We start from the raw sequence: 15,024 nt of genomic DNA on the forward strand, positions 1-15,024 counted from the left end.
TGTGTAAAAAGCAGAATTTGCCAAAATTTTATGAAAGTGATTTTTTATATATCTATTATGTCACATGTTTAGGCTCAAAAAAACAGTAACACACAAAAGAGTGAAGACAACAAACTTTGAAAAAATACAGTAATTTATTTCCCTGGAAAAGCTCTGTAAAAATGAAAAAATATGAACTTACGGTTTTAAGAATCAAATCCAAAAATAATCCAAGAATAAAATTGTAGTCCTAATAACAAAATGTTCTACTGATTTCAAGTTTGAATCCCGACGAAGAATCCAAGATGGAAGACGATGACGTATGGTGAAATCTGTAGTGTTGAATTCTACAGTTCCTTGTAGAAACAAGAATTATCACTCCGGTTTTTAATAGCTGAAAAACTGTCCTTGATCCACAATTTAATTGAGCACACATATTTTCCAGGAAAATAGCAGAATTAATCCATTTGAATCCACATAGTTTGAAATAACTCCAAACAGCACAACATACAACTTCTAGTGTTTCTCGTGGGTCAGTGGTTCTTTCCGGGGTTTTCCCGGGTTCTTCCTCCACCATTTATACTGGCCGCCATGTATAGTCTATCGTATGCTGAAAAATGGCGTTAAACCCTACAACAACAATAACAACAACTTCTAGTGTAAGAAAAGGCCCAGCTGCAACTGAGATTAATGTCTCCAAAACATGAATTAAATCGTATTCTAAACGTAAACGAGGGGTCATATGATCATCTTCTAGAAACTTATGGAAACTACATTGTTAAAGGTCACGTACACCCACTGTGACCCTGACAAAAACCAATCATTTTACTCTAAGAAATAAAAAATATAAAAAATTGTTTACATCTTAAAGACGAAGTCCCATCATGACCTCAACAACAAACACTTATTTTAAAATAAAATGAAACCTGTTTACTTGGATGCTTGGAATGTTGAAACAAGGTCAGGATTTAGATCAATGCCTGTTGTTTATAAACTAACAGTCAAGGTCAAACTATTTTTCTGAGAAATGTATCATCTCTAGAGAATACATTTACATTACAATAGCACGTAATAAACAAAAAATTTAAAACTGACGAACTGTTAAATTGAAATAAGTATATATTAAATCAGATAATTAAATCAAATATACATAACAGTATAGTATCTAAATAAAGCATGATTATTATACATGTATGCATTATTTGTACTGTCAGCACTTCCTATTATCATAAAATAGTAATCTAGTTTTTAATTAAAATGTCTGAAGCCTGCATGTTGTTTACACTGCTTACTATTTAAGCTATTGAGTGCATGTTTAACACTGGGGGAGTTAATAAGTTAAGTGTCTGTCTTGTAAAATAACTTCACTTCTTTTTGGTGTCGAGGGGGTGAGACCTAAGGTACCTGTATGGCCTTGTTTACAATCACTCAAGAGTATTCTCCTGCCCTCCCGGGAGTTGTACCTCCCTCCTGATTTTAAAAATGAAAGGCATCAGGATATAGAAAATGCACAAAACTTTGTCATTTTACTTATCAGTTCATAATTTCTAACATGATTATCATCATGAAGTCTCTAATTTTGTCATCTTGTTCGCATTTCAAAGCTAATGGAGTTTTCGCTGTTTAAATAAACCCGTGTCTTTCTGGTTCCTGAAAAAGTCCATTTTCAGTTAAGGGGTGAGGTTGCTAGGATTACACATACATAGAAGGGAAAAGATAAAACTTCTGTCTGCATCCATTTATAGTCACCAAAAAATTTAACAAATAGAAAAGTCAGGTAATAAAAGGTATGTATCTTTCAAATTTACAGAATTATTTGGGGCATATCAAAGATGATGAAATACATGTACATCACTTTTGTTGTCTTAAAAAATAGACTTTCCCACACAAATATGGTTGCCATCTTGGTGAAGAATCTCACTTTTTGGATTGAAACATAAAGGAGTTGACAGTGTTAGTGGCATCCTGGCAACAGATTAGATATTATAAATTGACGAATGAAATTAAAAGTTTTAAAAAATGTTATATCCTTGATGCTTTTGTTTTTTAAAATCATTTGGTGGGTACAAGCTTCCAGGAGGGTGGGTGAATACTATAGAATCCTTGCAAGTTGATGAGTTGTTTAGGAAGGCCAGGACCAGTTTTTTTTTATAGCTAAACTTTAATTTCATTAAGATATGGTTTATATTGGTGTCCTACCAGCTCTTGTTAGCAGCCAGTACACATCATGATTTTCACAAAGTATGAACATTTATTTTGAAAGTTATATTGTTTTTGTGTCGTCTCAGCCATTAGTTGTTGTCCAAGTTTGAAGAACAACACTCAGCAGCTAAGTATGTTTATTTAATAAACCTGAATGTTAATGAATCAATCTTGTTTATATGAATTACTCTGCAGGGCAATGCAACCATTGAATTTGAATGTGCACAAAAGGGTATCAGTAAGGGGAAATGAGCACTGATCATTTTATTATATGTACATGTTGTGGGTGGCTAAATAAATATATGCATTTTAAAATTAAATTAATAAACCAGGCATAGCAGCTGCTTTTACTCAGTTTACAATGTTAGTTTAACAATATTCTAAGATCCACCATTTTTGGATAAATGGTGCATATTGTGAAGGTTATCATTTCCAAGATGTTACATATAAAAATGTACAAGTAAATGCATTTTGTGAAATCAAGTAAATGAATATATCATAATATCATAAAAGTGGACAACAAGAACTCTTTCAGAAGGGGTGAGGACCTCAGTTCTAATTAGGCTATTTTCACAAATAACCTGTAAAGGAAATTATTTTGATCGAACAATTTAGGTACTAGTAGGTTGCTATGTAGTTCTTTAGGATTGAATGCCATTTTTGGCACAATATATACAATAATTGGTTGCCATTATACTTGGTGGAGTAAGAACCCTGGAAAGCCACTGTAAAAACCACCGACCCTTCAGGAAGCTAAAGGCACAGCTTTCTCACATATCCGTACTGACTAAGCCCAAGACTTGACCCCACACAGAAAGTGGCGATATGGCAGTTACCGGTGAATGTGAGCACCTTACACCACTCTGCCACCTGGGCCTCCTATTAAAGGTAAAAAAGTCAACCAATTTGAATGTTCAGATATTTACAGCATACTGAAAGTGCAACAATATTTGTATTATTGTCAAGAACTGGTAGGACATCAGTAATTGAACAGAGCTGCTGGATGCAGTTGGTTCTGTTTTCATGTTTTATTGACACATTGCTGACTTTGCAGCATTTATGGCATACATTACGATCCATTTCTGCAAGCTGCACAAAAAGACTTGAGAACAGCCTGATATATTTCTTCAAGCTGCACAAAAAAGACATGTTAACAGCTGGTATTACCATCCAAGATTTGTGACTAGCCTGGCAAGTGTCTGTACAATTCATTGATTATATCAGGATGTATATGTACATGTATGTAAAGGACGTTGCTATTGATATTTCCTTTTCCTAGTAAGTCTTCAATCAATAATCGCATTTATTAGGTCCTAAGACTTGGTGCCTCAGCAGAAGTGTTAGATGGAGGTCTGTACAAATTGTTCATTGTATATTGATGTGCAGTATTTGTAGATAAGAATTTGTGTAATTATTGAAGTTTTCCAGATATTTTTGAGTGTCTTTTGATGTCATGTTTCATCTGTTCATTTGTCTCAATCATATAGTCATGTGTTCAAGATATGTTGTTGTATGCTACGAAGCTCTCAGCTTTATCAGCTGTTTTGATGATAGGAAGTATTTCAGATGTTGATAAAGAATGCACTGAAACTTACATAATCTACACTGTTGGGATCAGAAATGCTTGCCACACTATATACTGTAGCTGTCTGGTATATATTGGTTCCATTAGTACAATATATATTTGCTTGTGGGAGTCCAACAGCAAACAGACCCTGATGTGCTTTTGCATAATGTACTAGTAGATCAGAGTCTTTGTTTATTCTTTTGATTACTCCTAGCAAACTGCAATGACCCATATCTGCATGCACATTGTGAGATGGCAGATCTGGTTCTGTGTGGTTTATAGTTGGACTCGACTTATAAGCAAGTATAGAAGGTATAAGAAGAGTCTTATTGGGACCAAAGTACGGAACCAGTCTCAAGTAGAAGCTGGATTAGGGAACTATATTTTATCGAAAGTGCCAAAGATACATGATAGTAGCAGTTCTTTTTTAACGTCAAGTTTTAGTTCATTTGGCCAGAAGACCATTTGTGCTTTCTTTCATAGCGTCATGCATCACTGGTCAGAATTTGCCATTTTGTAGCAGTATACATTACCTATTATTGCATTTATGTATCTTTTCCTGGTGTTAGTACCAAGTTAAAGGATTTTATTTTCTCCTCCACTTAGCAGATGGGAAACGCAGTCATTGTCTCATGCTGATAAACCTCGAGTTCAAGAAAGATCTCATTTCATTGCAGTCAAGTTCTCAAACAGGCTATGTTTTACAATTTCTGCATCATCTGACTGGTCATTGTTCAGTGATTGGTCACTGGCACCAGTTAACCAGGTAAAATATTAAATGACAGTAAAGAACCCTTATTAGGTCCAGAGAAATTGCCAGGATGCTCAAGTGTGCAAATTATGCATGGGATCAGGTCGATATCCATCTATTTTCAATGCTTCTCTTTAAGTCCTATATTACTCAGGGACTCGATCCCACCATGGCTCCTTTTCTGAATATGCAATCATGGATGACTTGGCCATGGCTCCATGGAGTGCCCATGCCCAAGATCTTCACAAACTCCTCCAACCATTGAGGGAAGGGGAGGTGGATTGCTGTTTACCACCTGCAATACTGAGAAGAAATTTCTAATTCATTTATCAAAGAGTGGAGACAGGATTACAAACTTGATTTTTGTGGACACTGAAGAGTTACTGGAAAAAACTCAAACCGGGTCCTTCTGATCAGTTCGGTTTGCCTTCTTCATTCCACTCAGTAAGTTGGGTGGTGGAGGAGGAAGAGATGGATACTTTTGATATCCTCTATCCCCCGCCCCCAATCTGTGTTCAAAACCTTATGGATCATCGGATGTTTAGATCCTCTCGAGTTTTGAGAAACTCCTCAGGGCACAGCCCAAATTGGATGTTTTTGGTTCCACATTCAGCAGTGGTGATGGAGTTGACTTGTCTCATGGTCACTAGAAGAGGGGATCAGAGAGCTGTATTTCAGAGACTGTTAGAAGCAGTGGCCAAGATATCAAAACATGTGCTCTAGATGTATACAGTACAGCTCACATGATTTTTTGAAACTCCACACATCACAGTGGGGAGGGGACTTATTCTCTACTTTCGCTCAGCAATAACACTTCGCAATGAAAAGATAAATACCTACTAATCACCACCATGCCTCAGCAGGCATGCCAGTGGCAACTCCACTGGAGGGTCTGGTTGACATAACTGATTTAACATTTGAATAGACAATAAGTGAAAACAACCCAGGGAAAGACTGAGATGTCGAGAGTGATATATAATCAGATATGATTTCAAGAATCAAGTGATCTTTATTTTGATCATATATTTGGACAATCAAAAATAATTTCAGAAGTCTTGTGTATTATATATAAAAAGATTGATTGACTTCTTTTGCAATAAGTTTATGCTTTTGCTTTATTCAAAGAAATCTAAGAAAAAACTTTCACAATGACTTGACAAGAGGCACATCTTGTTGAGCATCTCTTGATCAGTGTAAATTTATCCCGCTATTTAAACATGAAAGAATTACTCTGAGATTCGCGACAGTTAAATTCCAGGTGATGACCACTTCTGTTTAAAAAACACAAGATTTAAACTTGAATGCCAACCAAGTGTTTAGTAGTTGAGCAGTAATGGCTCAGTCATGAGGCTGAATATACAAGTACACAAACATGAACTAGTTCAATTCTGACTGCATGTGCAATATGGGGCTATATTGTTCTTTCCAACTGATATATTTTTTGTTCATTCATGAAGCACAAGACAAAATTGTTTCATGGTATAAGAAAAAGAATTAGCATTGTGTCCTTTATATATAAGTACTACAAATTAGAGCAAGACAGTTGTTTTCAGGCATTTACCCCCTCCCACATCAGAAAATTGAATGGCCCTTCCCTAATAAAGACCAGACTTAAGCGGATGTTCTGCAGAAATCAGGCAATGACCATTGTAAACACTGTCATAAAATATTAGTATCAAAAGATAATGTTTCAGCTTGGGAAAGGTATGTTGGTATCACATGAAGTCATCTAACTTGGCTTATTGTACTTAAACAGAACAGCTCTAATTATAGTCCAGCCTTTAACAAATGAAGTTTGATAATTGTTCCTAATTAATTTGATCTCAATTTATTGTTGAATAATAATGTGAAATCTGTCAAATCTTAGTAGTTCATAGAGTTTAATTTCCAACTCTGGGCATTTGCATGGATGTCTCCACACGTATCCCATTATTTGTTTGTTTTTTGTAATGGGAAAATATGAAAACAGTTTTTTATCATTATAGAAAAATAACCATTCTCATGGAAATGATGTGTCAATAACCTAATTATAAGAGAGATCTAATTTTTATAATTATTTTGATGCATATAGTAAAGTATGCATTTTCCTGTATGTGACTGTTGGAGCATTTTGGTTCAGGGTTTGTAGGGGATCTTGAAAAGCTTGAAAAATGAATTGTTCCTTCAAGGCCTTGAAAACATCTTGAAAATTATAAATATTGTCTTGGTACTTTGAAAAGCTTTGATTTTCTTGAAACCAAAAGGATTGAATAAATAGTTTTCATTTTACAGAATTTAATAAAAAGAAAAGAGAAAAACAACCCCCCCAAAAAACAATCTCTCGCTAAGTTTGTGCTGGAGCGGAACTTTTTCCACAACAGGCCACTGCGCAGTCATACATTTTGAACTTCCGATAGTATGGGCCCGGATGTAGTAGTGGTTTAAATTTGAATCATTTGCTATGGCATGGCTGGCTGCAGATTACAACTTAGTGGCTAGATGAAGAAATATATAAAGTTTGGATTATGAGATCTTTTTCGGAGAGCTTTGCAAAATGCAAATTATGTCAGAAGGATATTGATTTGCATGCAATGGGAGAGTGTGTTCCACGGTCACATGCAGCTGGAAAAAAACAAGCTCTTGTAATGATCCTTAATACAGGCAAAGTAAGAAGCCTTCAGCATGAAATCATTTTTCATGAAAGAGGTATGTCTGTGAACACAGAGATTCAAGTTTTAAATTAGAAACTAATTATGAAAATAGTTCAGTCCAGTTCTGTTTTGGGATTGAGTGGAAATAGAACAGATGATAATGATAATTGCAATGAACATGATAAATCTAAAAATATAGAGTACAGCAAAGCTGAGAAACACATTAATATATCTAATATGAAATTGTGTAAAATATCCATATGTTGTTTTTAAGTAGGCAATAATATAACAAAATGTCTTTTGTTTATGGGAATGAATGAAGAAGAAAGGAAGGTACTGAGAAAGACATTAAGACAATGACAGCTGTTGCTGACGACTATGCACTGAAAGCAAAGATCCATAGGAAAATTTCCTTTATCATGACATCAAAATAATTTGAGGAAAAGTGAAAAGGACAAAATCGCTCAACTTGGAGCTCTTGAAAAAAGCAGCTTGATAACAAGCTACAAGAACTAAAAATTCACTCTAGAATATTTTGGACTTTGTAAATAGTATAGGGTAGACAGTGTAAAATGAACTTTGTTTAGTGACTACATTATTCTAATGCCCAGATGTTGTTGTTGAGTTTAATTATAGTGGTGTATGCACAGTTGTGCATGTGCCACTTTTTTCTGACTGCACCGTAGCCTGCTAGTTGTTCCTGGGGAAGGGAATGGTGCCACCTCCCCGAGACCTTTATGCACAGATGTAGGATGTTTAATATTAATGGGAAAGATATCAGTGATCATGCTATTGACTTCATGTTTTATATTGTTTTAAAAAAATTTTTTTTGCAAGAAATGTTCCTTATATGGAGTATTAACCTGTGTTTACATACAGTTTCATTTATGTATCCTTTAAAATTAATGTAATAATGCCCATTGAAAAACACGATTTTGAACCTTGAAAAAACCTTGACAATTTTGAATGAAATATGCTACTAACCCTGTTGGTTATTGAGACCAAGAAAACCCCAAAGATTCAGACCAATTTCCTTGATTAGTATTAGGCATTTTTCTATATGTGGTATGCTGCTTTACAGCTAGTTACTGCACACATAAACACACACATACTGCTCTGGTGGCCTAGTGGTTAGAATGTCCACCCCAGATGCGGGAGTGGGTTCAAACACTGGCTGAGTCATACAAAAAAAAAATGGATACTGTTGTGGCTGTGTAGGATAGGTGGCAACAGCTACATTGGGGAATTTGCTGGTAGAGCCAACAAACAAACATCTAGGGTACATATTTATTTAATTCAAATTCAAAAGCTCTCTCTAACCCTTTCTGCCTCTGTATATATATCAGCCTAGCGGACTTCACAGGAGACATCCTGATGTCATATTTCTATAACTGGCTTGATTGTTTCTGGTACATAGATCTGTTTCCTACATTAAACTAAAGATTTGATATCTCACTAATGAGTTGTCTAGAATTTGATTTGAAAACATATAAATGATTATAATATATCTGATCAGACTCACACTCACTTTCAACCTCTTCCTCAAAATATAAATGTTAAATAAATGTAGTCTATGTGTAAGGGTTGGCAAAGATTGTCAGAGTTCAAGTATAAAATATCTATTTCTTTAAAATCTATATATAAGATACTCTTGCTAATTAGAGAAACTTAATCTACTGTCTTGTCTCTAATATCATCAGCATTTTCAAAATCTAAAACTAATTGTAAGTCCTGTAAATAATCATTTAATTAATTTGCATAAACACAAATACCTGTTCTCACTTACATAGAGCATTGAGCTGGACCTCTTAAACCAAATGATTAATGCCCATAAGGCCATGGGGTGAGTGTGCTGTAAAGATTCTGCTTGTATTGTTTTGGAAGATGTGGATTCTATTCAACACGACTGTACAAGACTAGAAATTTGGAAAACAGGTCAATAAAAAGTCCTTACTACAATACTAACAGCTGCCTTGCTAGACTCTCAGCATTAAGAGGTTAGTGTTAGGACTGGTCAGCCTGGTATCAGGATAATGTGACTGGATGGGACATCATGCTACATGTCTGTGGCATGATGCCCCAGTGCTAGACATCACTATAAACTGCCACACTGCAGACATCATAGCGATACAACTGGAAAATTGTTAAAGCTACGTCAAAAATCTAATAAATCACACACACACCACACACACACACACATAAACACATGCATTTTGCTACACAAATGAATTTATGCCCACTTGCAGGAATATTCATTCTTTCTTTTTCCTCCATGACACTGTTTAGTGTGATATTAATTTTCTTGACAGAGAGTTCCTTGGCCTCCATAGTGATGTGGCCTTGGAGTTCTCAAAAGTTTTGTTGGATCATAACAAAAGTCATTTGCAGGGCACCCTTTTTACCAACCCTTATGAGTTGACCGCAGGTCTTACTAAAATGAGCCATACAGATAAGACTTGCAAAATAATGGCAGCAATTGGGAAAATGTTACTGTTGTGGTCAACTCTGCAAGCTAGCTCGTCCATTGTTTAATCTGGATCCAGGTTTCATATTAGGTTCCAAAGAGTTGTTCAGGGAACCATTCAAACTTTTTCAAAGCCTTCTTCTGCCTAGTCTCTCTCTTACTTTATGTTCCACAAGGTGCCAGATTAAACCTTTTTGCCTAGGCTTGGTCACATCTCTTAGGTGGTGATTGGATCCTTTCTACAAGAAAGAGGGCTACTAGCTGTACTTCCAGGACCCTCCACCTCTTTCAGCCCCCACCTCCCCATATAAACCAGTCCCAGCTGGTATCTATACTGGAGTATGTGTACATGATTATAAGAAATGGTGTAGTATAGAAGGTGAAGAGTATAAAAATTTTTGGGATGTTATATGGATTTTCTTTGTACAGAAAGAGGATGAAAGTTTCAGCTCATCCTTGGGATCCAGTTCCCTTTGGAAGAATGATCCAAGAGATAACCACCTCAGTCAAGGATGCCATCAAGTTGAAATACTGGTCAGTCTCCATAGATCTCCAGGATGTTTATTTTCACCTCCCCCATATTCCCAGCACACGTGTAATTTCAGTAGTTTTGTCTGAGAATGGAGATCATTCAATTTAAGTGTTGTTTTGTCCAGCTTTCACTCACAGAGCCATCAACAATGTGATGTAATAGCGTCTTATTTAAAGTCCTTATGGGTGCCTCTCATCCAATACTTCAATGACTGGTTGATGCACAACATCCTCAGACATGACCATCTGAAGGATCTGTCTCTTTGTTGGGAGACGGTGGTTCAAATAGTCCTGTCCCTGATCAGGTGGTCAGGTCGTATTCTTTCTTAGAATTTTTTATGTGGGCATGAATTTTCTCACCTGTCAAAGAATAGCCTGTTCTCGTTCCAATAGAATCTCACATGCTTTCTTAACAAGACTGGATAAGAAAACAACATTGTGCACCTCTTCCTTTCTCTCCCCTGTAAGATCAGATTGCTGCAGTGGATTTATTTCCCCTTGGATGGATTCATATGTGGCCCCTCTAGTTCATGCTTCTTTTTAACTGGAAACCTCACAAGGATCACTATCTTTCCCAGGATCCCCTTTGGATCCAAGCTTTTTTCCCATCTGAGTTGGTGCAAAATCTGTACAGGCTTCTGATTGGAGTTTGATTCATGCACTGGAATTATACTTCTTTTACACTGATGCCTCAGATTCAAGCTTTGGGGGCTCGCCTAGTGCCCAAGAGAGTAGTTGTGGAGGCCCTGTTGTCTTCAAAAGAAGCATCCATTCTAATCAACAATCTAGAAATGTAGGCGGTGTTTCTAGATATTCAAGGGTGCATCAACTGCACAAGGCATTGCTGTGTCATGGTCACAACAGAAAACACATTGATTGTGACTTTGCTCAGATTTCTGCTTAGAAGTTTAGACAACTTATTCTGATATTACTCTGAATCTGCCACTTTTCAGGCTTGAGTAGTGTTCTGGCAGACACCGTGTCCAGATGGGTAAACAGTTCTCATGGAATGGTCTCTACACCATTCATTTGCAGAGAAACATTTTCATTTGTGGGGATGGCCATTGGTAGACTTGTTCACGGTGAAGCTGAACAATAAGCTTTGTTTTTATGTCTCTCCAGTGCCAGACAGAAGGCATGGGTGATGGATGCCTTAAGTCTGAGGTGCGATCAAATACATGCACACACCTTCCCACATTTCAGAATTATTCTTCCTGTCATGACTCATCCTGATACCTTTTCTTTTCCCCAGTGATTGCGGTTTATCAGCCTCCTAGACCTGTAGATAAATTATATCAGGATCGACTGTTAGCTGATGATCCCAGGGAATAACCACTGAGAAGGGACCTATTGTCAGAGTTTTGACAAGTTTGATTGTATGCCAGTTTAAAAAGATGAACAATGTCCTACTGACATAGGTCTCTTGTGTACGTTCAAAATGTGGAAGAACATAAGTCACTTTTGCTTTTCATTATGTAGCCTCTAAATTGATAATCCAAATTTTTAGGCTTCATTTGCTCTTTATGACTAAAGTTACACTGCTGAGACTTGTAACGAACTCCATGATTTACTACCAGTCAAATTTTTTTATAATTTAACTCATTCGGCCCCGATTTCCGTCTGTAGGCATGATCCGCATTTCTGTATTCAATGGCCGATCCCGCCTTAGTTGTGTCTTTTTTTACTGCATTCAGTGGCCGATCCTGTCTGCAGTCGTGATGAATGTGTGTTACATACAATGTCTCTGATTGGTTACAAACGTTTTTTTCCCCCAGGAACTAAACAACTATTAAACCAATCAGAAATGATTTTACTTTCATTTGTGGAAATTTGAATTGCTCAGAAGCCAAGGGTTACTGTTTGAGAGCAGTTTCACTACACATGTTCTGTTCATGAAAATCGTAAATGATGGCAATGTAAGAGTGATTTTTAATGAGTGCAAAAAGGAGGAGTTTCTCGGGGTTGATCTAAAAATTATTGAGCAAGCTAAGAAAAGTTATGTTTGGCAGTTGGATATTTTGCGAGATTTAGATTTGGACATAGAAGTTTCTGAGATTGAATCGTCAGAAGATGAGGATGCTGACAGCGATGATGATAGAGTTCTTGCAGATAAACGTTGCACCTAATTTTGTAAATAGTGTTTAAATAAGTTGTGAAAGACTTGGACAAATGGGAAAAAAAATACATCACTGTGTAGACAAATTCATTTAGAATAATTGGTGAAAATTTAATGGATTTTAATTGGAAATGAGAGAAATTAAGGTAAGAGTGAATGCATGTGCACGATGTTTTCAGAATTTTTCAAACAGATAAAAACTCTGGGGCACAAGCAGCTAGACACAGCTTAGTGCTTATGGGGCATAGCAGCAGACATACTGATAACATTGCTAGGGCTGAATGAGTTAAGAAGTATGGATCTCAGGTTGAAAATAATTATGATTGTTGAAAAAAAAACACCATAAAAAATTTATGATTGATTGGTTTTTCTTTTTCTTTTCAAGGGACCAGCTGCAATACCTCCTCCTAGGCCTGCCCAGTCAATGGGACAGCCCGCCATCATGCAGCCCTCAGAGGAACCACCACCATACAGCGCAAACGCAGCCCAAAGGATTGATACTAGTGAACTCCAGAAGAGACAGGAGGTAAACCTTTTGTGGGTCCTGTCTCTATTAGATGGAGATCCATTGGTGTTACATGTGAATCCCACTATAATGCAATAGGTGGGGTCCATAACAGCTGCCCATGTTATGTGCCAGAAAGGGGTTTAGTGAGAATAATTGAGAATTCTATGAATGCTTGTCTGAGTGTTTGGGGTGGGTAGGGTGGGGATGGTCAGTAAAATGCCAAACAAATATTCAGAAATATACTATCTGCCAGTTTTTATGTCAATTTGGATCTTGGTAAACCTAATCTTCATGAAATTTAATCCTTTTACTCCAATGCTTTATTATCGCGGGCTCTATATTATCGCAGCAAACAGGATTTTCCTATTAATTTTGGACACACGCTATCTAGCAGTTATTTACAGAAGTAAAGCTGTAGGTGGTAAGGACACAAATATCTTACAGCACAATTTCTTCTAAAATGTCAACATTTTTTATAAGTTTACAATGAAAAAGAGGAACATCACCTTTTTGTAAAGTGCATGCATTTACGTTGATCATCATATACAAAACTCCAGTTGAACTTGCTATACCTGCATTGGCTTTGATCACAAAATATATTCAGTGTATCGTCTGATGTTTGATGATTATAGTCCATATACTGATAGTGACATACATATCATTAAAAGGTTATGGTTGAAATTTCATTCCATGGTAGCCAATATGGACCAATATTTGCAAAATATTGCTTATGATCATACTTCTCATATGTAAATAAGAACATAATAACAGTTAAACTTTCTTGAAGTCAGTAATATTTCAGTAATAATATAATTAATAGTTGTTATATATTTACATTTCTTTGCCCACACTGCATTTAAAATTCATATAAAGTTAAATAATAATTGCTTTTAATTTGTAATGTTGTTATTCATAGATTTACACTTGAATTACAATAGTGTGTTCAATTTTATCATTGGACCCTTTCATTTATTGTGGACCACTCCGCTGGCCTAGTACTTTTTAGCGCCAAATACATATAGACTGGTTCTGTACTAAATATAAATTAGAAAAAAAGAATCTGCAAGTAAAGATTAAAAATCAGAATACAAGTCTGTTCTCTCCTCACTAAGCCATACAGCTGCTATAAATAGATTACGAGGTCGAAAGTTTGAAAGTAGAACCAGCATGTTTCTGGGTAATAGGATAGTTGCTATAAATAGAACATAATACCGTTAGGAAAGTGCACGGACAAGCATACTCTTATATTGTAGTTACGTAGAAGCCGTCTTTTCTAAAATAAGGTCTGTGGGATTAATGGGATATTAGTAAAAATGAGAAAACAAACAATTTATTGTTTTGGAAGGTGGATATACCGAAAAAGCGTAATCCATATACGTTTACGCGTAAGACGTAATTTAGTGAAAAAAAGCATAATGATTACACCAAAAGCGTAATGGTTGGCTACATGCCAATCCTATCCTATTACCCAGAACCATGCTGGTTCTACTTTCAAACTTTCGACCTCATAATCTATTTATAGCAGCGGTATGGCTTAGTGAGGAGAGAACAGACTGGTATTCTAATTTTTAATCTTTACTCGCAGATTCTTTTTTTTCTGATTTATATTTAGAACAGAACCAGTCTATATGTATTTGGCGCTAAAAAGTATAATTTATATTAGTCGATGCGTGTATGAGAGCAAAAACATATCCTTTCAAATAATTTCACAGATGGATTAGAAAAAGACCAAAAATATACGAAACATAAAATAACAGAATCCTCCAAAGATGAGGACACGAGGGCAGCATCACGTGACATCTATTGCAGGCCGTGTGGAAATAATGTTACTATTTGGCGCTAAAAGTCTTCAGATGTATTCTAGTCGATGTTTGTGTTAGAGCACATATTTTTTCAAAGAATTTCACAGGTGGATCAGAAAAAGACAAAAAAAAAAAGAATCCTTCAAAGATGAATACATGAATGGCATAATACAGCGTTCCAAGCAACGATACAAGTCCATGTATTCTAGGGCAGCATCATGCTCATTGCAGTCTGTGCGGAAACAATTTTAATATTGGGCATTGTGGTCAATTTTGTGTGGAGAAACACTCAAAAACAAAGAAACACATCGAATTAGCTCGTCTTACAAACTCCAATACTAAGGTAACTTCTTGTCTACAGCAGAACTAAAGTGCGGACATGAATGTTATTAATGCAGAGGTGTTATTTACCGAGTTCTTAATAGAAAGATAATGAAGATCTTGCTATTGGTGCAGAACAAGAGAATTCATAGA

General features: G+C 36.1%; 2 protein-coding genes across 3 annotated transcripts in view; both read left to right on the plus strand.

Moving 5' to 3' along the window:
* LOC149801828 (uncharacterized) overlaps window positions 1-15,024 on the plus strand; it is a 447,130-nt gene that overhangs the window by 322,866 nt on the left and 109,240 nt on the right. The gene's annotated exons all lie outside the window — the stretch shown is intronic.
* LOC149801830 (secretory carrier-associated membrane protein 1-like) overlaps window positions 1-15,024 on the plus strand; it is an 87,806-nt gene that overhangs the window by 32,139 nt on the left and 40,643 nt on the right. For both annotated transcript variants that reach the window (XM_089956199.1, XM_089956200.1), the window contains one exon: window positions 12,626-12,766. In XM_089956199.1, coding sequence (XP_089812325.1) covers window positions 12,626-12,766 — 141 coding nt within the window. The remainder of the gene's footprint in view (window positions 1-12,625; window positions 12,767-15,024) is intronic.

This window comes from Sinohyriopsis cumingii, chromosome 4, assembly GCF_028554795.1.
Source record: "Sinohyriopsis cumingii isolate HCF-2022 chromosome 4, ASM2855479v2, whole genome shotgun sequence".
Lineage (NCBI taxonomy): Eukaryota > Metazoa > Mollusca > Bivalvia > Unionida > Unionidae > Sinohyriopsis > Sinohyriopsis cumingii.